Source organism: Canis aureus, chromosome 13, assembly GCF_053574225.1.
Source record: "Canis aureus isolate CA01 chromosome 13, VMU_Caureus_v.1.0, whole genome shotgun sequence".
Taxonomy (NCBI): Eukaryota; Metazoa; Chordata; class Mammalia; order Carnivora; family Canidae; genus Canis; species Canis aureus.
The window spans coordinates 42838948-42865165 of NC_135623.1; the positions used below are offsets into that span (position 1 = coordinate 42838948).

General features: G+C 35.9%; 1 protein-coding gene and 1 long non-coding RNA gene across 13 annotated transcripts in view; one reads left to right on the forward strand and one right to left on the reverse strand.

The window, feature by feature from the left end:
* LOC144282367 (uncharacterized) overlaps positions 1-12715 on the reverse strand; it is a 48297-nt gene extending 35582 nt beyond the window's left edge. For 2 of the 3 annotated variants that reach the window (XR_013350787.1, XR_013350785.1), the window contains exons 1-3: positions 12647-12715; positions 12343-12408; positions 5475-5555 (exon numbers count right to left, since the gene is read on the reverse strand). This is a non-coding gene — a long non-coding RNA (uncharacterized LOC144282367). Of the gene's footprint in view, positions 1-5474; positions 5556-12342; positions 12409-12532 lie in introns of all 3 variants that reach the window. The other variant, XR_013350786.1, reaches the window with a different exon arrangement.
* Positions 1-26218, forward strand: part of CFAP54 (cilia and flagella associated protein 54) — a 291473-nt gene that overhangs the window by 15623 nt on the left and 249632 nt on the right. For 8 of the 10 annotated variants that reach the window (XR_013350784.1, XR_013350783.1, XM_077845910.1 and 5 more), the window contains exons 4-12: positions 380-551; positions 4788-4846; positions 10100-10243; positions 12135-12248; positions 12372-12473; positions 15010-15208; positions 21581-21762; positions 21849-22014; positions 22946-23031. Coding sequence is in view for 8 of the 10 variants with exons in the window: in XM_077845910.1 (XP_077702036.1) it covers positions 380-551; positions 4788-4846; positions 10100-10243; positions 12135-12248; positions 12372-12473; positions 15010-15208; positions 21581-21762; positions 21849-22014; positions 22946-23031 (1224 nt within the window). In the remaining 2 variants the exon portion in view is untranslated. Of the gene's footprint in view, positions 1-379; positions 552-3245; positions 3360-4787; positions 4847-10099; positions 10244-12134; positions 12249-12371; positions 12474-15009; positions 15209-21580; positions 21763-21848; positions 22015-22945; positions 23032-26218 lie in introns of those variants that run through there. The other 2 variants (XM_077845909.1, XM_077845907.1) reach the window with 2 other exon arrangements.

Consider the following 26218-nt stretch of genomic DNA (forward strand, 5'->3'; position numbering starts at 1 on the left):
TGGTGTCTGGTGAGGGCCCACTTCCTGATTCATGGATGTCTGTCTTCTCTCTGCGTCCTCATAAGGCAGAAGGCAGTAGGGAGCTCCTTGGGGTCTCTTTTATAAGGGTACTAATCCTGTTCATGAAAGCTCCACCTTTGTGACAGCCTCTCCCGAAAGACCCCATTATCCAAATACCATCACGCTAGGTGTTAGGTTTCAGTGTAGAAAATGTGTGTGTGTGTGTGGAGGGGGAAGAATTCAAACATTCAGTCTATAGTACTATATAATTTATTTAAGCAGAATCATTTCTGTTTTGCTGTTTCACATTTTAAGAAATACTTTTCTAAGTTGCATAAACCTTATTTATATTCCTATTTATATTTTCCCTGTGTTTCAGTTTCATGCTTTAAGTGGCAAAAATATTTGCAACTATGAGCTGGTCTGTGACAATGATGTGAACCTGCAGAATAAAGATTCTGTGACCCAGTGTCTGCATATTTTGTCCTCTTTAAGACTCATCATGCAGGTGGCTTTGCCCCAGGAGCATCTTTGCTGGATTATCTTCAATGGTATATGTCAATGTCTTCTATTTTTTATCATGACTTTCAGAAAGTTATTTAAATGCCAAATTTGATCATAATTTGATTGGTTAACTTGGTTAAATGGGCGATGGATATTAAGGAGGGCCCTTGTTTTGAGCACTGGGTGTTATATATAAGTGATGAATCACTAAATTCTACTCCTGAAACTAATATTATACTATATGTTAACTAGAATTTAAATAAAAATAAAAACGACAAAAAATTATGTATCCAAATTCTAAAAAATTTCTTATAATATATTAAAATGGTGATGATTATGAAGTTTTTGTTTTTGTCTTTTTATATTTTTGTTGCATTTTAGTTTATCCTTATAAGCAGGGACTTAAAAAGCATGTCTTTGAATTTTCTGCTCAAGGGAGGGTCAGAGGCTGTGGGGATAGTCAGTTTCAGGTGTATAGAAGTGGGGGCCATGGAAATATAAATGGAGAAGGATCAAAGGACCACTGCAGGTTAGATTAGTTCTAAGCATCATCCATTTATTGGTCTTTTGCTCAAATACCTAGTCCCGTGACTATTGCTTTCTACATATCAACCTTCTCCTACTTGCTTTTGAGTGAGGAGCTCTGAGAATGTATGTGTGTGTGTGTGTATAGTGGATTTATATACATATCTACATTGTATAGATACACATATATACATTATATTGGTCTTGGTAAAGAGTCTTATCTATCAAAATATAGCATCTGCTTTTCTCTTTAAGGAGTTACCATTTAAATTCAATTTAAATTATTTTTAAAGTTACCGTCAGTCACCTGCTTTATTGATCTCTGGATAATTTCTTAAAAGAAAAATGACAGTGTATTCTATGTGTGTAAGACCAGGGCAAAATCACTTAAAAGAAAATGTATTGGATTTTTCCTCATCCATGGCAACTGAAAGTATGTTTCCTAGCCTTTTCCTTCTTCTTCCTCCCCAAATAATTTTTTTTTTTTGACATTTTGATTGAAACTGGACCTTACATTTGCTGCCAGAGATGAGTCCGATTTTGGAAGAAATTTTCAGTCCAGTGACTGTTAAGCTTTTGTGCCTGATGGTCTTCAAGAAGATCTGTGATTCCCTGAATAGCTATTACCTTCCTTCCCCCTGAGTTGTTTACATATCCTGGCAGGGACTGAGCAGGACCAGAGGTTCTGTGCTCAAGACAGAGTGGTGGGCCTGAGGGTTGGGTCCTACTCGAGAGGTGGAAATGATGCAATGTAATTCCTTGTCTGCAGTCTTTTTAAGATCACATGCAAATAATCCTAATATTCTAAAAACAAAACAAAACAACAATTTCTGTGTCTTCTAGATGCCTTTATTTGGTGTGTGCTTTTTTATATACATATGGTATCATGCTCTGGATTTTGTTCTGTTTCCTAAATATTTTTTCACTCAATAACATAGTTTTGGAGCCAAACCAGGTTCCTATATGTAAATCTAGTTCATTAAATTCTGCCTGTTGAATTGTATTCCAGATATCCCTACAGCCTTCAAGGTGGGCACCTGGTTTGCCCTACCTCTATAGTTGCACAAATAATTCTGCAGTGAATATCCTTGCACACGTCCTTTTACAAACCTGTGTTAGAGTTTTCCGGGATTTATGTCCAGGATTAGGATTGCTGGGTTGTGGGAGATACATATACTTAGTTTTGCTAATTAGTGTCCCTGTTTTAATGAACTCACCTCAAAGTTATTAAGTACCAGACATTGTTCTAAGTGCTAGGGACATAGGAGTAGGAGTGGACAATAGACAAAAACTCTGTCCTCATGCTTACATAATGCTTCAGGGAGATGATAAACAAATCAAAATTAAATGGTGTGCCAGGTAGTGATGAGTACTATGGAGAAAAACAAAGCTAAGAAGGGGATAGGGAGAGCAGAGGTTGGGTTGGGGCTGGGCTGCTATTTTTTTGGGGGGGGGCTGCTATTTTAAACAATGGTCAGGGAAGGCGTCACTGAGATGACATTTGAGTAAACACCCGACTGAGACGTCTGGATATTTGGAGGGATGGGCATTCCAACTGGGGGATTAACAAGTGCAAAAACCTTGTAGTTTTAAAAGTTTGGAGTTAAAGTAATGAAAAATAAATTGGCCTGCAGTCAGTTTATCAAAATACATTTACCTTTTCTATTAGACATTAATACTGATTCTCTTTACTTTTAATTGACTATTACACATACACACTCTTGGTTTCTTAAGATAGTTAACTGATTTTGGTTCTTTTGCAAACTCAAACTGGATGTGTGACTATTGCATAATACCTTACTTCACAACCAACCCAATCCTGACTCATTTCAACCCTCACATAGCCGGATTATTTTGGTGGTGGCCATCTTGGATAAAAAGGAGTCACACACAAGGCAATAAACTCCGTATTAGGGATTTGGTTAAAAATAAAACAAATTTTCAGAGACATCCTGAGATTGTAAAGATTTAGTCTGTGTTCCATTTTATGTCATTTACTCTCTATCAGGCTTCTGCTGTGGAAATTTGAACCATCAAAGGAGGATTCAGGTATAGTTAGGACATACTAGGTCTGGAAAGGTTAAATCTTATTTTAAAAATACAGAGGGCCCTTGTCATTCTTGAGGGCAGTCTTCTGAGGTCTTCTGAAATTCCCCAGTTCCCATTACTGACATGTTTATACAGACTCCTGGCTAACACCTGAATCACGTGTTCTGCAGGGAGGCATGAGTTTGCTGTGGGTATCCTTACTTGGTGACTTTTAAAATAAAGAAACACAGACAATTTCATTTTTAAAGATTAAGAGCAGAGGTCAATGAAGCCTAGTTGAGGTAAGAACACTGGATTTGAGCTGTTACTAGCCAAGTGGTTTCTTCCTCAGTAAATCTTATGTGAAATAACTAATGCCATGTCGTGGGGGCAGTCACACTAAGAAGGCTGAGTCCTTGAATGTTAAGGACCTATGGCATTCTCTATAAAGTTTATGTTGCTGTAGTTTAAAAGTTTATTTGATATTTTTTTGTCACTTATGTAATTAATGTTTAGTATGCCATGCTTACAAGTGTATTTTAATCAAATGATGTGTATTTTGGAGCAGATGCTGTTTTCTCAGAAGCTTTTAAAGTTTAAGTGTGAACACGGATTTGTAATTGTTGAATTTGGATGGTTATGAATTTTAGATCACATATTTTATAGAAAATATTTAGACTACTTGTCATTATAATTACATGATTTTTAAGGCATGTTACCATCTTTGGGGTATGTTTATAGTATGATAATGTCCTTTATATATAGAGAGAGTTGTCTGGTGATGTTTTTCCCCACCCCTACCTCCATCTCTGCCAGTTTTTTAGCCTTATGGTTTTTTTTAAAATTTATTTTTATTTTTATTTTTTTTTAGCCTTATGTTTTCATTTAATTAATGGCCTGACCAAAAAAAAAAAAAAAAAAAATTCATACTTGAATGGTCTTTAATAAGAACTGGAAATGCCGTTTTTCACTAGAGTGCTTATAGGACATAATTTAATAAAGGAGTAAATATTATGAGACTGCAAATAAATAAAATGCAACCTATTATACATTTTGATTTTTAAATTATCATGAATTTCCTTGTTTAGTATTGTACCATTTTGATAAATATGTATTCTAATATTATTGGAGATAAATCTTTAGTTTTTCAATCATAAAGAAACCATAGGCACTAATAGCATTTTGTATGAATTAATAAAAGCACAGGGTACATAAATTATGCTACTAAAATATTATTTTGTTCAATATATTTCAGAACTTAAACTGCCTTTCACATGGGGATAGAAGATTTCCTATGTCAACTTACTTAAAATATGGTCAAATTAGTTTTTTATTTTATTTATTTATTTAAAGATTTTATTTATTCATGAGAGACACAGAGAGAGAGAGAGAGAGAGGCAGAGACACAGGCAGAGGGAGAAGCAGGCTCCATGCAGGGAGCCCGACGTGGGACTCGATCCCAGGACTCCAGGATCACACCCTCGGCCGAAGGCAGCGATAAACCACTGAGCCACCCAGGGATCCCTCTAATTAGTTTTTTAAATTATTTGGCTGCAAGTTACAAAAAAATTGTAATGATTATAACTAACTCTCTAATAACCATTACCAGACTTTTTCATAAGATAATAGCACTTGTTTTAGGAACTACAGACTTAAACTATAGAAATTAGAATATAAAATTTCCCATTATGTAACTGTAAAACATGTTAACAATCTTTTTCTTTCTTTAGGTACCATTTACATTTACACCATTTGCAGAAAACTGATGGTCATAGGTCAGTCTTCCAAGGTATGAAATTTACTGACAAAATATCTTACCCCGTATTTCCTGTTCTTCTCAAGACTTTTTTTTTTTCTCAAGACTTTTGTTAGCACATTTGAGTGCTCAACAAAATTATTGAATCATATAGCAGTATTTAATAAATATTTGTCATATAGTTTTCCTGTTCTTTTGTTTTAACATGATCATCTGTGAAAATAAAAATCTAAAAAAAGACAATAAAGTATTAATGAAAAAAAAAAACAAATTCCTAAAATTGATAGGTAATCTCCAGTGTCCCTCAGTCTCCCAGATTAGTCATTACTTGTCAACTTGATACTAAACATCCCTCTGGTAACTATATCTTTAGGTAGGGTGACCATCCATCCTGGCTTGCCAGGACAGTTCTGGTTTATGTCCGTTGTCCTAGAGTAATTATTAATAGTACTCCTTTTTGCTCTTTAAAGTATTCTGGTTTGGGTGATAAAATATGGTTATTCTATTTATATATGCTATGAAGTTTGGACTTCATTTTCTTCGAACAGCTTGGACCTTTTTAATGGCCCATATGCTTGTTGGGTGAATATCTACCTAAACACTGTCCCAGTTATGAGCTGAGGGTAAAGGGCCTTTGTTTTATAATAAGATCTGTACTTACTGGTACTTACTGCTCAGTTTTAGCTTGATGAAGTGGCTGACACTTCTATTGACTTCCCTTCAATGTGGGTAGCACTTCTGTCTGTAGGAGACATATTTATTCCCTGTGTCAATGTCCAGTCATTGGAATATAGGCCAAGAATGGAGAATACACTCCCACTGAGACCATGCTTGAATTGTTTCTGGTGTCTGAAACATTATTACTTTATATTTCTTTAATGCATGCAAAACCTTATGCTGAATATTCTAACAGTGCAGATACTTTTTTTTTTTATTTCTTCAAGATATAGCCAAGTATCCTAAAATTTGACAATGCTTAAGAAATAGAAATGGAAAAAAAAAAAAGGAAATAGAAATGGAAGCAAAGGTACTTGCATGCTCAATGCATAACATTAATTATGTGTTCTTTCTCTGTTTTGTTCCTCAAATTTAAAGGCTCTATTACTGACAGTGACTTGAGCAAGCTCTGTGCCAGTGTTTTGAATGTAAATTAAAATGAGGGGAGACTGTCTCATGAATAATGTAAATCTGGCCTACACACTATTCCAACAATTCTACATTCAGTTCCAGATGATTTCCTAAAGATAATTTGCATACTCCTATTGCACTTGCTGTAGCAACAAATACTGCTGCACAGAGTCATCATAGTTTGGTCTGTTACAGCATTTGTCTGCCAAAGTCTTGAAGGGCAGAGATATCTGTGTCAAAATGTAACTGTTAGTGTTTGTACTTGTTAATGCTGAGAGAATTTTAGTTTAATGTGATAGTTATTTTAAAATAATTTCTTATTTAGATCCTATGTAAGACTTGTCCTCTCCCTTCTATTGAATTTGAGCTTTTGTCTGACAAAATAAAGACTGAGGAGGATAGTTCTATAGTCCCAGTCTTATGGGATAGGAATGTAGGGAGTGAGAGATGCAAGAATTTTTGGGGTGGTGGGTGCAGTTGGCATTTAAAGATTGGAATGAGATTCTTTCAGTTTGTTCACTATAATAAGTTTCAAGGAAATTGATAATTTTCACTCAGAAATTCCCTCAGTCGGTGAGTTGATTCCTGAGCTGAGGCTATAAATGAACTTGATGGGTCCATTTAATGAGGAAAAGCCCTTGGAGGTCCAGCCACATCTGAGTACTTCTGGGTATGAGGGATCCTGATTCTCTCTCTTTTTAAAAAATATTTTATTTATTTATTCATGAGAAACAGAGAGAGGCAGAGATACAGGCAGAAGGAGAAGCAGGCTCCCAGTGGGGAGCACCATACGGGACTCTCTCCCAGGACCCCAGGATCACGACTTGAACCAAAGACAGACGCTCAACCACTGAGCCACGTAGGCACCCAGAGGGATCATGATTCTGTAGCAGTTTTAGAGTTTGAATCTGTTGTAGCTTACAACAGAAAGAGAAACAGACATGGGATCCTCGGGCTTTTCGTGGTATCATCCTAGAGTAATCTAAACTCCTATTCCTGTCGGCTCTAGACATGATGGCTACCTCATTGTTGATATTATTGATTCCTTACTATGAATTGGCTATTGTGTAACAGGCTTTGCATATATAATGTTCAGTACCATCTTATGATGTGGGCACCACCATCATCTTCATAATTTGTTGAATGAATGCCTACCATTTATCAGGTATGCTGCTAAGCACTTTCTTCACATATTATCTCATATAAGCCTCATGCCACCACTTTGAGAAAGGTGCTACTATTACCTTTATCTTAAAGATGAGGAAGCTGAAGCTCAATGTCTCACAGAGAAGTGTAACTGAGGCCAGTGCCGCAGTATACTGCCTCGCAACACCATTAGAGTAATGCATGTCTGTTGACTATGTTTAATCCTATCATGACCCATCCTATTTTGGTTCACCCACTCAAATGGAGGACCCATGTAGGTGGATTAATAGTTTTTGACATGAAGTGTGTATTCCTGAAGATATTCTGAAGACCCGAACTGACCAGGGATTTTTCTCTAGAGGAAACACTTACCTTTGTGCTCAGACAGGTCACCAGTATAACCTTACGGAATGGAGGGAGGACAGATTTATGAAGCCTCTTTCCCTAAAGACATCTAACAACATGGCTTTCACTTATAGTATTTATTTATTTATTTATAATTTAATTCTTAAGTTTTTTTTTTTATTTTAAAGATTTTATTTATTCATGAGAGACACAGAGAGAGGCAGAGAAACAGGCAGAGGGAGAAGCAGGCTCCCCGGACCCTGGGATCACGACTGGCACCAAAGGCAGACGCTCAACCACAGAGCCACCAGGTGTCCCTCCTTTAAGGTTTAATCTGTAGTTAAGGTTAATCTGAAGCATTTAAAACTCTATGGTACTCAGCAAACAGAATATCTACTCATTCTAAAAAAGTTGATTTTTGTTCCCTTTTGCTACAGAACTGAAATGGTTTGGTAAAATTTTGTAGCATGAAAATTATTATTATTGTCAAATTATTCCATGTACCATTTTTATTATTATTATTGTCAAATTATTCCACGTACCATTATGTAGACTTCAAATCCCACTTTGAAATGTTTCTTAGTGTTGTTTGCATCCAGTGCTACACACTGACATAAATGATGCTGCAGTGCCATCCTGTGGCTGAGCTGATTAATCGTGTGTGTTTTTCCTATGCAACACCTGAGCCATGCCCTTGCAGGGTTCTTATAACTTGGTTTTTCACATTTTTTTTCCCCTATGAAGAGAACAGTTTGCTGAAAGCACATCAACTTTTTTTTATTAATAGAAATTGTTCTTCCTAGCTTTTAGGGGCAAGAAAAAAGTCTGCAAATTAAGATTTGTTTTGTTTTTTGTTTTGTTTTAGAAATGGCTTTTCATTTTTAAACCTGACACTTTTCCAGAACCCCAAGTAGGATGATGGGTTTTCAGAACTCCCCCTTTGTCAAGGCTGCCCCACATAGTGGATAGATCGCAGCTGTATTTGGGAGTCCAAAGACCTGAATTCTATCCCCAGCTCTGTTGCTTACTAGCAGTTCAACCTCTTAGACGGTCCCTTCTGGCACTAAGATATGTTGTTGGGGTCTTTTATTCTAAGTCTGAGTGTGAACCCAAATATAATGGTAGCAGTTGGTGACTGAAGCTATTTTTATTTTGAAATGTGAAATTTCTAATATTAGGGATCCCAAGGGGTTTTGAAAAGATATGTGAATTTAAAGGGAGAAAATTTATGCATGGTTCAATCCCATATCCCCACAAACCACAACAGTCCATATGCAAAAATCCACAATAGAATTTTAGTGCAGCAAATGTGAGAAAACTCGTTTGGGTGACTGTTAATTCCACCTCAGTTCACAATGTGGCAAGGTTGGCAAACAACAATGACAATAACAAAAACAACAAGAAAGCAACCCCGGGCCCACTTAGTAGAGATGTAGTATTCATTTTACTGTGGAGAAGTCATGCACTGTAAAGGTCTTTGGCAACCTGGAGCAAAGCCACAGGAGACTAGCCATGATGGAGAAGGGAAGTGCAGGCCTAGGAGATACAAAAGCGCCCAGGGATATTTGCCCTGGAGAGAGAGATGGGGGAGAAAACAGGATACATAGGTGTTTTCTAATTCATGGAAGGCTGTAACCTGGGAGTGGACTTGGGGCGGTTTTATGCTGTTCCAGAAGGCATGACCAGAACCAATGCACTGGAAGTATATCGAGGTGAATTTCATTTCAGATATAGGAAACACTTTTCATGTTTTAGAATCGCCTTCCGACACCATGTGGCATGTTCCTTGTCACTAGATATGAGAACGCTTGAACAGGGAAGGTATAGGACATCTGGTTGTGGTGCTGGTGATACTGGAGGGGATGAAATTAGATTGACTTTCAGCCCTCTGATTCTATGGCTACTTGACACAGTTCCACATTAGTACCATTAACTGGAGCTTTTTAATGAAAATCAGACAGTCAATGGATTTCAGTCATTTCAAGACTTGACTATTTTAGACGTATTTTTCCTTAATTACTTCCTCAATTATTGAAGGCCGAATTTGTTACCAGAAGAAGGACTTTATTCTGTTGTCCAAATTTATTATCGTTATTTTCTTGAGAATCTCAAATACTTGTTAGCTCTCCTATGTTGTTGCTTCTGCCGACTTTAAGGTTTCTACTGAATTCAATTAATAGCACTTGGGGATATCTGCTATGAACCTGGTACTCTTCTAGGTGCTGGTGATGGAGTAACAAGGTAAGTAACAAAGTAATAAGATTCTTATTTTCAAAGAGACTGCAGTCTCACTTTGGAACTGCACACATGAGCATATTAATGGAATTGGATGGAATGTAAGTATATAGAGATATAAACATGTATGTAAATTACCTCCTACACTGCTGTTGACACTTGACAGATATTAATAAAAACGAGTCGAGTTCATGGCACTTTAGGAGCTAAGAAGGAAGACATTCTAAAATAGTTAACTTGAAAATTTTGAGTTCTTTAAATTATTCCTTTACTTTTTAAATGCTTATTTTTTTCTTGCCTCACTGTTTATGGTCTTTTGGGTTTAAGCAGTCAGCAACCATACTCACAACTTATAATTTGATTATATTGGATAGAAATCAGCATGGTTAGCTTAAAATGAAAATACATTCGAGTGTGCTCCTTTTTCCTCAGGCCTTAGAATACCTCCTGTGGGCCAGTATGTGTATGGAGTTCTCGGTGCCACTCCTGTCTGTCAGGTACCTGACGTGGAGAGCTACTCTTTACACTGCCGTCTGCCAGTGCTACTATGACTCCCAAGCTGGCATTCATGGAGAGGTAGGCCACTTTTCAATCTCAGGATTCCAATATTTAAAAATATGAGCTACTCAACATTTTGTTCTTCAGATGCCCAGCAACACAAACACAGACAGAATCCAAAGAATTGCATTGGAGCAAAGATAAAAGTCCTGGCCAGGGTTTAGTTGCAGAAATGTGCTTGGCTTCTCCCTTGTGTTGAACCTTGGGCTCTGCATTCTGCTCTCTCCTTTATTCTCTGTTCACATTCACCTTCTTTGTCCCCTTTCTGAATAAGATTTTGGCTATCCTACCTTCCTCATTGGATTCTTGTATACAAGTCACTTTCCTTCCCTATTTAGTTTTATATTTTATATTTATATAACCCCACAGTCCATTTGTTTTGCTTTTCTCTGCTTCCAGCTACCATTTGTTTAATACACTCTATTTCTTGTTTTTCTTTCTTTTCCTGTATATCTTTTAGACCGAATACTTGGAATGTAACTTATCTGTTAGGAGTACCTATTGGCCTATATGGTACCTCTGTGTAGATGAAAAAAGACATCCTTTCTACAGCACATGGTACCTGGCTTGTCAATAGATGAGGGCTTGGTGAGTATTAGAAGTAGGCGCCCCTTCCTTTAGGCCAGCACATCCCTGTACCAGTGTGCGTGGTCTGTTGAGTGCAGTGGGGGGCTGGATTTTGGCCCTTACTCAACCTCTTGGCTGTAGCCTTATGCAGGACAGAGCCTTCACAGCTGTACAAATCTTCTTTTCATATCCTGTTCACAGCCATCTGGCTAGTTAATGGCTTTTTTACATTTAGTGTTTTCTGCCCAAATTAATTCTGAAGGATTGGATGGTAGTAGCTCATCCTATATAGCCTAATATAGCCCTTGTGGGTACATTTTCTAGCCCAAGATACATTCTAAAAACTACTCACCATGCATGTACAGTTAGTTGGCATATTTCTGTAGCTATTAAAATGGTATACACAGTTTTGACTATTTGATTCCTGTTGGAATTCTTCCTTATTGGGAAATTTAACCCTTCATGTATGTTATGTCTAGAAGCATCTTCATAAAAAATGATAAATTATAGATGAAATATTTCAAAGAAATGGTAAAATGAGGGAAGCCTGGGTGGCTCAGCAGTTTGGCGCCTGCCTTCGGCCCAGGGTGTGATCTTGGAGTCCTGGGACTGAGTCCCACATCAGGCTTCCTGCATGGAGCCTGCTTCTCCCTCTGCCTGTGTCTCTGCCTCTCTCTCTCTCTCTCTCTCTCTCTGTCTCTCATGAATAAATAAATAAAATCTAAAAAAAAAAGAAATGGTAAAATGAATTCTATAAATTGAACTATAGAGAATCATAATAATAATCATAATCATGATCTGATTAAATAAGCAGTACTGCCTTCTTCCTTCGTTTTGTCCTCAGATATTAGTAAATACTTCCTATATACTGGGTACTAGAGATATAAAAATAAATAAGAACCTTTAAGAACTTCATAATTTAGTGGACAGCTGACTAAATAATATAGCCTGTTTTAGTTAGAAGGTCAGGATTTTGAGGAGGTGTGTGTGTGTGTGTGTGTGTGTGTGTGTGAGTGTGCATGCGCACGCTCCTGCTCATAATGCCAGAGATATGATAATTTATATGAAGCTACAGATTTTGGCTTTTCATACTTTTTAAAAATTTTCTTGATTCATAAAATTAGCATATCTGACAGTTTATTAACTTTAGACCTTCAGAATTCTGGGATGCTTGTAGGAAATGATTGATGGGATAGTTATAGTGTTATACGGAGTTAGCATCAATCTAGAGTTTAACTCACCAATTAAATCAAATTCTGGGAGAATAAAACATACTGTCTTGATATATTTTTAATCACTATAACTCTCACTTATGAATTAAATTTATTTTAATCGCATATAGGCATTTGCTCGTCGTGCTTTAGCTAAAATTGATGAGTTAAGGCAACTGGAATTAATGAGTTCCTCAAAATCACAGGAAGAATCCAGAAGATATTATAGAGAGGCCACAATAAAGGTATAAAAATTTCATGAAATAAAAGAAATTTACTGCACTATATAGTTGATTAAGTACTTAATATTAGTGCTCGAGAAGTGCATCCCGTTGTTACCTCATATATAATTCTTTTTTTTGAGACAGATGGCAGTAATGATCTTCAAAAGAGGAGTATTTGAGTCTAGAAGAAAAAACAAAAGTTTCTTTAGACCGAAGATAAGAATTAACTTGAGGGAAGCTCAAACTGTAAGTCTAAAAACGTCTTCTCTTGTTCAGACTCTTCTTGCAGTATGTTTGTATCACACCTCTATCTTTGAAGCCAAATCCTGTCCCCTGTTCTCTGCACCAATGACAAATAGAGAAATGCCTTCCCACTTTGGACATAGCCTCACTTCATCCCTTACTTAAAGCTTTTGTACCTTCCCACAGTCCGAGTTTTGTGACTTTTAAGGACAAGATGCAGAAGAGGAGCCTGGGAAAGATTGAAATGCAAACTTTGAGTGGTGTCACAGAGGCCTTTGTCTTTGACTGCTTGGTGTTAGCTCAGCTGAGGTAACCTCAACCTCTAACTTTGAGGTTAGAGAGAAGGTGGAGAGCACCTTTTTTCCTCAGCTTAAGACTTCACCCTTGAGAGTGTTTAGGAACTAGGCTACACCATATCAAAAACAACCCCCCTATCTTAGTGGCTTAAAACAACCATTTATTTCCCACTGGCATCATAGTTATTAGAGTTAGTTAACAGGGGGCTCTGCTCATGAATGCTGCTCAGGGCCAGGTTGAGGAGAAGCCCTCATTTTGAAAACTGCTGGTCGTTCTGCTGTAGGGGATTTAAGAAAGCTCTGGAGAATCTTGGGCAGGCAATAATGCCCAGCATGAAAGGGACAGCAGTCTCTTCTCACATGTCAAAACTTGAAGTAATCAACATCTTTGATACATTATTATTTTTTTAATTTCCTGTGGGCAAAATTCAAGGTGTAGGATTTGAATCAAAGGATGTAAGTGCTTCTATTCTCTTGATATATATTCCCAAATTAATTAATTAATTTGGGAGAATGGGAGAGAAAGAGTGAGTGAGCATGGAAGGCACAGAAGGAACAGAAGAGGGAATCTAGAGCAGACTCCACATTGAGCACAGAGCCCAACCCAGGGTTTGATCTCAAGACCCAGAGTTCATGACCTGAGCCTAAATCAAGAGTCAGATGGTTAACTGACTGAGCCACCTCAGGTGCCCCTCTTGATTTTCTTTTTGATAATTCAGCTTTTATAAAATGACTTGTCATTTTAACTATTTCTTTGATCCAACTTTCCTTTATATTTGTATTTACTCTTTTTATTTCCTTTTTCTGTGAATTTTATTATCCATAGTTTTTGACCATTTATCTGCTAGAGATTTTAGTTTTTAAAATATATTTGAATGAGCTCACTATTTTTATAGACATTAATATTTTGCTTGTCATGCTTGGCAGCCCATTTGTTTTTTATTGCCTTTAATCTTTTTTATAGATATTTTAAATATTTATATTTTAAAATATTTTACTTGGTATTCATCTACAGCTCTGATAAATATTGTTTCACTTTTTGCTAGTTTTTATGATATTTCTAAAAACAATTTAATTATAATTTTTGGTTTTTATAATTTCATTTTGAATATTTCTAGTTATTAGAAAGTTTATTATGCTTATAAGTATAATTTTTAAAAGCTCTGTTTTAACCTATGGTAAAAATCTTAGAAGAAACCCTTACCTCTGTTTATAAAGAGAGGCTAGGGCATGAAGTTCAAGTTTTATTGAGATTTTTAATGTATCAGTTAACCTATGAATTGAAAAGGCATAGAAACTAATGAGTAGAGAAGTTGGTGTTTGGGGAAAAATAATCCAAAGCAGCTTTAACCCTGTTTATGCTTTTCTGTCGTTATGTTATATTATAACCCTGTTACGTTTTTCTGTCTTTCTGACTTTGCTCCAAGAAAAGGAGAGAAGCAGGGGAATCATGGGGAATAGGATGGGCATCTTCTAACTCCACATGGATTCTAGAAAAGCTGACCAGAGCTACCTCTCTTATTTCCTGGTAATCTAAATACAGAGAACAGATCAATTGTTAGAATAATAGTGTTGAGGCAAGTCACAGGCAGGAGGGGAAGTCATTCTGAGATGATACAAAGCAGAGTGGCTGGGAATTCATACAGAGCTGCAACAGTCATTAGCTTATTAGTATACATCTGGTCAACTCTTCTTTAGTTGACTATAAGACCAGTTATTTATACTGTAAAATATTGTTTCAAATTTGGGTTTGAGGGCCATCTACATTAGAATTTCCTGTGGTACTTATGCAAAGTGCTCCCCCTGCCCCCCTCCACTGAACTTCAAGATTTGGTCTGTGAATCTAAAAAGCACTCTTGAGAGATTCCTAGGCAACCAAAGCTTGAGTCTCAGTTCCTGAAGGCTGTAATTAAGGTAACACAAAGCATATGGAGATTGATGTTGCCCAAATAAAAAGACAGTAATAAACAGCCTTTTAATGCTGCCTTGGAAACATAAACATAAAGAAATAGCAAAGTCTTTGATGTAATGGCGATATGACATAAACTTTAATGGAGTCTGGAGAGATACCTCAAAAATGAAAACTATAAAAGTAGCCATCTCATTGACAGGCCAACCACTCTCTCTTTTAGCATTGATGAAACATGCCTTGCTTACTTTTGCTTATAATATTAAATACTATAGAACCTTAAAGAAGTGGACTGTGTTTTTTAAAATTTTGTTTTGTTTTGTTTTTATTCCAGTTGCCGTGGCCACGTACTGTCACAGAACGGTTGTTGGATGAGATGTTTGATAGTACTTCATCCCGGTTTCTGGCTGTCTTAGAAGCTCTTTCTGATTCAAATAGGCGTACACTACAGACTGGACCTGTTGCTACAGAGGAAGTAGAAATTCGTGATGTTGTCTCAGAACTGTTTATGGCGGGAAAAGAACTTTTAATAAGTAAATAATTTGTTAAAATAATATTTTATGGTAGAACATGAGAAACAAAAATTTTAGTGTGTTACTCCAACATATAAGAAACTGATATCCAATTTTTATTGATCTTAAATTCAGCAATCTTGTTAAAGTCAACTGATAATTTGAATAATTTATTAGATTTTCTTGTGGATTTGTTTAGGTATATAATCATCTTGGCTGTGAATGATGACTTCTATTTCTTTTTTTCCAATCCTTAATATTTTAATATCTTTTTTCTTGCATTTCTTGGCTTATTACACTGGATAAGATCTTGAATAAAACATGAAATGGAAGTTGTGATAGCAGATATCCTTGTCTCATGATGTTACATGGAAAGCTTTCAACATTTTACCGTTAATTTTGATGTTTGCTGAAGGATTTTTTTAGATACTTTTTTTTTCCAGATTAAGGAAGTTTCTTTTACTCTTGGTTTACTGACTTTTGTTTATTTGTTTTTAATCTTGAATAGTTGTTGAATTTCATCAAAAGCCTTTTCTGGATTTATCGAGTTGATTAAATAGATTTCTATTTTATTTCTATTAATATGGTAAGTTACATTGATTGCCTATCTAATTTTTAACCACCCTAAGTTTTTGGAAGAGATCTAATGTGGAGGTAAGGGTTATCCATTTGATACATTATTTGATTTTATTTGCTAATGTTTAATATTCTGCTTCTCTGTTCATGAGAGGTTTTCCTTTCCTTTTTAGGTTTTGCTTTCAAGGTCATATTGACCTCATCTAAAAAGTTGAGAAGTATACCCTCTTTCTCTCTTATTTGAAAGATTTCATGTCAGATTGGTGTTTTTTCTTCCTTCACGTTCAATTAAATTTACTGGTGATAGCATTTGGACCTGGAATTTTCATTGTGGAAAGGTTTTTAACTATGGATTAAAATTTTCCCATAGATAGAAAATGATTTAGGCTTTCTTTTCATTAAAAAAAAAAAAACCCTACTATCAGTTTGGTAAATAGGACTTTGCTTGAAAAAGTTCTATTTTTGATACAATATGTTCAAATTTTCATAAAATTGTTTATAATATCTCATTATGATCTTAATGTTTATAAGATTGGTAGGTGTCTGGGCTCCTCATTTTCATTCCTGATAGTGGTCAGCTTGCCTTTTTCTCCCATTTCATCAGGAGTCTACCAGTTTCATTAGTCTTTTCCATGAGCAATATTTGTGTTTATCCTCTCTGTTGTGTATTTGTTTTCTGTATTATTCGTTTCTGTTCTTTATTATTTCCCTTATTCTACTCTCTTAGGTTTACTTTGATGATTTTTAAAAATTTATTGACTTGGAAGCTTAGATCGTGGATTTTTCAGGATTTATCTTTATGTAACATGTATATTAAGACATTTCTCTAAAAAAAAAAAAAAAAAAAAAAAAAAAAAAAGACATCTCTATATTCAACTGTAGCTATGTACCTAAAACTTTGATTTATCATAGCTTCATTAACATTTAGTTAAGAATATTTTCAAATTCCCATTGTGATTTTTTTTCTTTGATAAATGGGTCACAAATCAAAAAACAGAGAGATAATGGTAATTGTCTTTTCGTTATTGATCTCTAGCTTACTTATATTTTGGCCAGAAAACATATTCTATTTGCTATTCTTTGAAGCTGTTAAAATTGTTGAAATGTGGTTTTTGGCCTAACTTGTCAATTTTGGTAAATAGTCTGTATATACTTGAAAAGACTATATATTCTTTCATTTTGGGTACATTACTTTGTGTGTGTGTGTTGATTAGTGAAGTTTGTAAATCATATGTAGTTAAATCTTCTCTATTCCTACTGATATTTTTGGTCAGCTTGTTTTGTAAATTACTGAAAGAGAAGTGGTGAACATCATCTGCTATGCATTTCTGTTGTGGAATTGATACAGCATAGGGCATGTGTGTATTTTGCTATAACAGATACTGTCTTCCAAAATTATTTTTTTAACCAATTTAATTTATAAGTGGTATCTCATTTTATGAGAGTTCTAATTGCTTCAAATTTGGACGCTTAGATTTATTTGTCTTTTTCATTGGTCTGTTCTGGTGTGAATTCAGTAAATTCAGTAGTATTATGGATTTAATATGCATTTTTCTGATGACTAGTGAAGTTGGGCACCTTTTCATACACTTCTTCATCATTTGGATATCCTGTTTTGCAAAGTGCCTGTTTAGATTTGTTGGAGGAGATCATCAAGAGGATATGACCAGCAGTTAGTTCTTGAGCTGGACCCAGGCATTTGGAGGCTCCTTACACTCCCCATCTCTCACCCCACCCTGTCCTTGGTATGTATGTCCTACTTACTATTGTACTACTAGTGGTTTCAAGGCTGTAGCTTTGTGAGAGTAAGTATTATTGAGACTATGTGTATGGTATATGTGACTGAACCCAGTTGAGTCTTGTATAGAAATGCTATAGAAACTATGGACAAGGGGCAGCCCGAGTGGCTCAGCGGTTTAGCACTGCCCTTCAGCCCAGGGTGTGATCCTGGAGACCTGGAATCGAGTCCCATGTCAGGCTGTCTGCATGGAGCCTGCTTCTCCCTCTGCCTGTGTCTCTGCTTCTCTCTCTGTGTCTCTCATGAATAAATAAATAAAATATTAGAAAAAAAAAGAAACTATGGACAAGCCTTGTATATACATTCCTTTGTTTATTAAAACTACCACCTACCAATCTGAATGGTCTGCCTCTTTTTTTTTTTTTGGTCTCTTTGCCCTCCATGTATGGGGGCCAGTTTGTGAACCAAGATTTTTTGCCCATTTTTCTTTTCTTCCTTTTCTTTCTTCCTTCCTTCCTTCCTTCCTTCCTTCCTTCCTTCCTTCCTTCCTTTCTTTCTTTCTTTCTTTCTTTTTCTTTTCTTCTTTTCTTTTCTTTTTCCTTCCTTCCTTCCTTCCTTCCTTCCTTCCTTCCTTCCTTCCTTCCCTTTCTTTCTTTCTTTCTTTCTTTCTTTCTTTCTTTCTTTCTTTCTTTCTTTCTTTCTTTCTTTCTTTCTTTCTTCTTTCTTTTTTTAAAATTTTATTTATTTATTCATGTTAGACACAGAGAGAGAGGCAGAGACACAGGCAGTGGGAGAAGCAGGCTCCATGCGGGGAGCCCGATGTGAGACTTGATCCCTGGACTCAGGTTCATGCTCTGAGCCGAAGACAGATGCTCAACCACTGAGACACCCAGGTGTCCTTTAGCCCATTTTTATGTTGAGCTATTTGCCTTTTTCTTTTTTTCTTTTTTTTTTTTTTTTGCCTTTTTCTTATTGGTTTGCCTTTTTCTTATTGGTTTGTCAGAATTCTTTATAGATTCTGGATGCAAGTTCTTTGTTGAAGATATGTATTGCAAATATTTTTTCCCACTTGGTGGCTTGCTTTTTCACTCTCCTAATTAAGCTGTCAAGGAAGAGGAATTCTTAATTTTTAAAGTAGTCCAGTTTATCAATATATCCTTTATAGTTAACCATTTTTGTGTCATGTTTAAGAATCTCCATATTGTAATATCATAAAGATATATTCCAATGTTTTCTCTTAGAAGCTTTGTTATTTTGCCTTTCACATTAGGTCTAAATTTTGTTTTTGTGGTACAAGGCAGAGATCAAGATTTATTTATCTCCATATAATATCTACTTGACACAGCACCATTTATTGAAGAGACCTTCCTTGCCCCATTGACTATAATGTTCTTTTGCCATAAACTAGGTGACTGTGTGTTTTTTCACTCACTATAATTACCTTGAGATGTAGCCAAGTTGTGCGTATTAATAGTTGTCTTCGTATTGCTGAGTAGTAGTCCATGGTATAGATGTATCACAGTTTGATCTGTTGAAGGACATTTGAGTTCTTTCCAGTTTTTGGCTCTTAGGATAAAGCTGTTACGAACGTTGAGTGTGAACATGCTTTTTCATTTCTCTGGGATAAATGCTCAAGAGAATAATTGCTGGGTAAGGGTCTATGTTGTTTTGTAGAAAGTTGCCATACTGTTTTTCAGGTTGACTGTACCATTTTACATTCCCATCTACAATATTTTGTAAGATTGTGTAACAGTTTTGTAATGTTTGACAGTATTTGGTGTTCTCACTATTTTTTTTTTTTTTTTTTTTAGCCATTCTGAGAGGTATATAGTGATATTTCATTGTGGCTTTTCCCTATTTCCCTAATGGGTAATGATGCTGAACATCTTTTCAAGTATTTATTTGCCATCTTTATATTCTTCTTCTCTTCAATGTCTTTTGCCCATTTTCTAATTGGATTGCTTATCTTTTCTATTGGATTTTGAGAATTCTTTGTATATTCTAGATACAAGTCCTAGTCATTGTTTTTTTAAGACAATGAATATACTATTAAGCCTTTTTCTTCATCTTTCCCATTTTTCACTACTTCTTTGTAAATTCATTTCTTTTTGCTTAAATACAAACTGTAAGAACTTTGAAATAGTTTAGCTGGATATAATCCTTTGCTTAGAAGTTGGTTTATTTTAGAATTTTAAAGACATTTCTCCATAGTCTTGCATATGGTGTTGAGAAGTCTCTCAATAGTTTAAACCTTGTTATTTTACAGATTTAGCTTTTACAATGTCCTCTTCTGTGATGTTCTTATATTTTATTATGCTAAGTCTAGGGGTGAGCTTGGTAATACAGGAGGTACTTTGAGATCTTACATCTTTCTTTCATTTTTTATGTTACTTCTTTGTTCCTTCTCCTTATGTTTACTTTTTAAAAATTCTCAGGGCACCTGGGTGGCTCAGTGAGTTAGGCATATGTGACTCTTAGTTTTTGCTCACATCATGATCTCATGGGTCATGCATGAGATTGAGTCCTGAGGCAGGCTCTGCGCTCAGCAGGGAGTCTGCTTGAAGATTCTGCCCCTGCTCTCCACTCACTCACTCTCTCTCTCTATCAAGTAAATAAATATTATTAAAAATTCTCTGAGGGCCCTAATAGGAAGATCTACATCCCACTTTCCATGTCTTATTTTAATCTCTTTATTCCTTTCTATTGCCTTCTGGGAAAGTTCCTCAATTCGACTTTCCAGGTCACTAATTTGTTCTTTGGTTCTTGCTATTCTATTCCATTCCTCTATTGAATTCTTCATTTCAACAATAAAATAATTTATACCTAGTTTCCGTTTAATTCTTTTTCATAGCAGTTTATTCTCACTTCATGTTTCTAAAATCTTATTTCCTTGAGAGAATACTTTTTAAGGTTAAGTGTTCATTTTTCCATTTTTGTGCTTCCTTTGGTAAAAGGTATTTTCATTTGTGGTCTTTGTTTCAAGGTGTTTGTGTTTTTTTATTTTTTCACGAGTTTGCCTTTTGTTGCTTTGGTGCACTTTGCTAACTTGTCCATAATATCTACCTGGAAGGAGAGGTGAAAGCCTAGACCATAGCATGCATACTTTCAGGTGAGTTTAGGGTGTGTGTGTGTACACGGATCCACACGTGCATGCCTATCTGAGGGCAAGGAGTCTCTCTGCCACAGTTTGGGCCCATCTCTTCTTCATGAAGAAAATGCTCTCAGATGAGATTTTGTTCACCCAAACTTGAAAATTTGCCTTCACCTGTACCCATCCTTTCCATTGTCTTTCATTAAAATGAGAAGGAAGAGATGTTCCTTCTAAGTTTCTTTGCCTAATCTTTCCAAACAGTCCCTTTTAGCTTCCTCCCTGTATTTCTTCCTCTTGTTATAGTCAGAACTAGTCCATTTTCACTGTTCTAAATTCTTTCCTTTCTACTTATACAGTCTTCAGCTCTCTGTCCTTAGTTCTCTATGGAGAATGTCATGGACAACTCCCTTTTTGTTCAATCCAAGGGTCACTCTCAGTGTTTTTCTTCCTTTACACTCTAGTATTTGTTACTGTTGAATACTTTTTTCTAAACACTCTTCTTTCCAGCCTTTTCTCCCTGTGTCCTTCTCTTGCATATTGGGGCTCCTAATTCTCCTGTCCTAGGTAGCTGTACATTGCCCATTACTGCTTCTATTGTTTACTATGGATTTATAATGATGACTCTAAAACTGTATCCTTATTATAGATCTATTTCCTGAGCTTTGTAATATCTAGCTGCCTATTTGACTAGTTAACGCTTGCTAATTCTCTGTGTTTGAGATTCCATGTTCCTTCCTCTGGCTGGCCATCCTTGACCACTCTCTTACTCCAAATTCATGTTCAATGCCCTTCTTATTTGTCCTCACGGCACCCTGTACTTCCCCCTAACCCTTCTTGCTTCCCTATTAAGGTATAAGCTCTGTGAAGGCCGGGATTATATTTGCTTCTTTTCCATGTTTCCCTAGGGCCTAGCATTATCTGATAGTTAATATTTAGTAAATATTTCTTTGTATGAATGACATTCAGACCTCTCTCTTTCCTTTTCTAGTGTCAAATACTGGTGCAGATGGAATGCTTGATTTTCCACAGACATCTCTTTTGCAACTTACCATAAAAGGAAAAAATCTTATTTCTATAGATGCTGCTGTAAAATTTGTAAAATTAGCTTTTACTTATGAGGAATGGAGTTTATTTGAATCATCAGCTGGGCAGCTGATTGATTTTCTCCAGGTAATATATACAAATCTATAATTTGTTTTTATTTTGTTAAGATGGCTTTGAATTATTAATTAACTTGTGGGATATACTTCTCTTAGAGGCAGGCTGATCCAGAGTCAAAGAAAGCAGAAAAGGATTTAACTCTTCTGATTGCAATAGAACCTCTAATCAATGTAAAGAGAAACAAAGGTTTGGTCTTTCCAATGGAAAACTACCAAGAAGGACAGTCAGCTCAAATTTATGTTAAAAAAATTGCTTTTCATGGTGAGTATTTATTTGCCTTTTTGAAAACTTAAAATTTCATCTGATAAAATACACTCTCTCTAGACGAAGTGAGAAAGAATGTTCAAGGCAGAGGAAACAGGAAGTGCAAAGACCCTGAGGTGAAAGTGTGGTTGGTTATTGAAGGAATGGCAATGAGGCATGTATGACTGGAGTGCACTGGTGGTGTGGTGGAAGTTGAGAATGTGATAGGAAATGTGGTCAGAGAAATAGCTGGGTGCCAGATCCTGTAGGCTTCTAGGCCTTGTAAAGATGCTGGATTTTATTCTGCATGATGACTTTGAATAGATGAATAAGGCTCTACTTAGCTACTGTCTTGTTGGTAAGTGAGACACCAGAAGGATAGTAAATCAAAAGCCATCAATTCACATTAGCAAGGGAAGATTTGGTGGTGCCCTCTTTTCAGTGGGGGTAGTTTTTCATTCCAGCATTGTAAGTCTTAGAAGTTATTGTATACATAACTGAAAATCTGCAACCTCTATTTTTAGACTGACGAGATGATTTAATCCCGTGTGTTTTATGTTTTATAATGTTCTTAAGGCATTTTATGGCTGTTCAAGTGCAGTAAATAATTTGTACCAAATAATGATATATATTTTTTCTAGTGGTTTCTGAATAGATATTTTTGTTATTTTTATTTCAACTGCCATATTTTACATATGTTTTAATATTATGAGCCTTTTTGATTCTATTTTGGATGTAGTTGGCATACAGATTGCAGATTAATGATAATAGTCTATTTTAATTGCATGAGAGCCCGCTTAGATTAGTTTTTGTATAGAAATATCTTAGTAACATATTTACCCAGATACTATTTATATCATTTTGTAGAATTTCTGTGTTTCTGTGTCTTTTCTATTTGAAATTTTGTAATTGATTTTTTTGTTTCATTTTTCTCTATTTTATGAATTAGATTCTAGTATGAAGACTTATGGATATTCAGAAGACATTTTCCATTTGGCAGCAACCTTGTACTCTTGTGTCTGTGCCTCTCCTCAGGTGAAATTGCTTTTTTGAATATTTTGTAATAGTGTTGAAGGAGGCTATTATACCTAATGTAAAGCCAGATTTAAAATATCACAGGAATTACAACCTGCCAGAATTTTATATTGTTTAATCATTAAATAAGAGATTGAGTCATAACCTGGCTTGTGATTTTAAGTCTGATATTGTTAATAACTCTGATATTGATAGTAACTCCTTTTGTTCCTTTTTGGGAAATTCCTAGGCTTTATATTTTTAATACTGAAGGAAATAAGGCAGTCGTTTCAATTAGAGTTAACATTCTTCTTCTTCTTTTTTTTAAAGATTTTTATTTATTTGAGAGAGAGAGAGACACAAACACACGGTACAAATGGGGGGGAGGGGCAAAGGGAGAAGGAGAAGCAGACTCCCTGCTGAACAGGGAGCCCGATGTGGGGTTCCATCCCCATAACCTGAGCAGATGCATAACCAGCTGAGCCACCCAGATACCCCTAGAGTTAACATTCTTAATGAAATACTGCTTTTCAGTCCATGAATATAGAAATTGGTTATTATTTGGAGTCACTTTGCACAAAATGGCCAGTGGACATGATGATTTGTGGGTATGAATGTTTAAGTAAAACTAGCACAGCGCTGGTGTTAACACTGAATTGCAGGGATTCTCAGGGCTTTCCTGAAGTTCCTCAGGAGCTCAGTTTGTTTAGTAACACCCTAACCTCCTTTTATTAGTTAATGTTGAGATAGAATTACATTTGAAAATTTGGTTTTACTATTCTAAAAAGAGTTTGGAAACCGCAATGATAGAGCATTGTGTTAACATTTGTTCAGGGAAGTGAAACCACAGTAAGGGACTTGAGAAGTTCCACTGTTAGAATGTTTTCTATTTCTTCTGGGTTTATTTAATACTTGGGACACATATTTAATTTTTGAAAGAAAGGTATTTGATAGCAAATATAATGATTATATTTAGGAGCTAACCCAAAAAATTCTTTTTTATTGTTTTCAAGTTTTTATTTGAATTCTAATTAGTTTACATATAGTGTAATACTGGTCTCAGGAGTAGAATTTAGTGATTCATCACTTACATATAATACCCGGTGTTCATTGCAACAAGTGCCCTCCTTCATGCCCATCACCCAGTTAGTCCATCCCCCACCCTCCTCTCCTCTAGCAGCCCTCAGTTTGTTCTCCATAGTTGAGCGTCTCTTATGTTTTGCCTCCCTCTGTTCTTGATTTTTCTTCTTTCCCCTGTGTTCATCTGTTTTGTTTCTTAAGTTCTACATATGAGTGAAGTCATATGGTATTTGTCTTTCTCTGACTGACTTATTTCACTTAGCATAATATACCCTATTCCATCCATGTCATTGTGAATGGCAAGATTTCATTTTTTTTGTGGCTAAGTAATATTCCATCTTCTTTATCTATTCATCTGTTGATGGGCACTTGGGCTCTCTCCAGTTTGGCTGTTGTTGATAATACTGCTATTAATAAACATCAGGGTGCATATGCCCCTTAGAATCAGTATTTTTGTATCCTTTGGGTAAATACCTAGTAGTGCAATTGCTGGGTCATAGGGTAGTTCTATTTGTAACTTTTTGAGGAACCTTCATACTGTTTACCACAGTGGCTGCACCAGCTTGCATTCCCACTAACAGTGTAAGAGGGTTCCCCTTTTTCCACATCCTCTCCAATATCTGTTGTTTCAGTGTTGTTAATTTTGGCCATGTTCACAGCAGTGAGGTAGTATCTCATCGTGGTTTTGATTTTATGTCCCTGATGATGGACAGTGTTGAGCATCTTTTCATGTGTTTGTTAGTCATTTGTATGTCTTCTTTGGAAAAATGTCTATTCATGTCTTCTGCCCACTTCTTAACTGGATTATTCGTTTTTGGGGGTTAAACCAAAAAATTCTAATCAAGGCTGAAAAGGGCAAGGATTTTTTTTTTTTTTTTACAAATAAGTATTTTAATGATGAACTTAGGACAAGTTTTCCAAACATCATATTTTCATTGGAGTATAGTTCTAAAAGTAATGATCATGAGTTATTAGCTAAATAGGAATCAGATGTAGTTATGTTCCAAATATGCCAAGAGGCTCCAACCTGTCATCCTTAGACTTGTTTTTTCAAGGCCTAATAGACAAGGTTTTATCTTGAGGACCTCTGTACTTGAGTTCAGTTGCTAAATCCAGGGATAAAGGACCAACTGGGAAAACTTAGGACAAGATGATTAAACCTTCTTCAGAGGAGAGGATAGGGTGTGATGGGTTGCTCATGTCCCTTTTATGTCCAACCTGATATGGAGAGCTCTTCTGCTATTCCTGAAACTGGACCCATTTCTGTCCTGTGCCATTCTCTTGGCCATCTTTGATGTTGATCATTAGCCATCAATACCTATGAGCTTTGATTTTGTTTATTTTTATACTTTACTTTATTGTCTAAATTTTTAAAAGATCAGGTTGGAAGCATTAAAATATCCTTTTTAAAAGATTGATTGATTGATTGGAGAGAGAGAGGGAGAGAGAGAATGCACACACATGGTTAGGGGAGGGGCAGAGAGACAAGGAGAGAGAAACCCAAGTAGACTCCATGCTAAGCTCAAAGCCAGATGTGGCCTATCTCATAACCCTGAGATCATGACCTGAGCCGAAACCAAGAGTTGTAGGCTTAACCAAGTGCACCACCCAAGCACCCTGACATATCTTGTCTGTAATATTATCCAGTACATGGTGTTTATATTCTAAAACAGAAATAGGTAGAAATTTAGTACTTTTAATCTTACTTTTTGATTGTTCTTATAAAGATTTTATTCATTTTATTTATTTGAGAGAGAGAGAAAGAGAGTGAGAGTACAAATAGGGGGAGGAGCAGAGGGAGAGGGACAAGTAGACTTCAGAGGGAGCACAGAGCCCAACTTGGGGCTCAATCTCATGACCCTGAGATCACGACCTGAGCCAAAATCAAGAATTAGATGCTTAACCAACTAAGCCACCCAGGTGTGCCCCTTGAATCTTACCTATTTTTTTAAAACTTTATATTGGAAGTATAATATATATAATGATAAACATTTTACTAGTATAAGGCTCAATGAGTTATCATAAATGAAACACATCCGGTTCAAGAAACAGAACATGACCAGCACCCAATAGCTCCTCCTGTGCTCCCTTCCCGTCACTGACCTTACCAAGGGTACTCAATATCTTA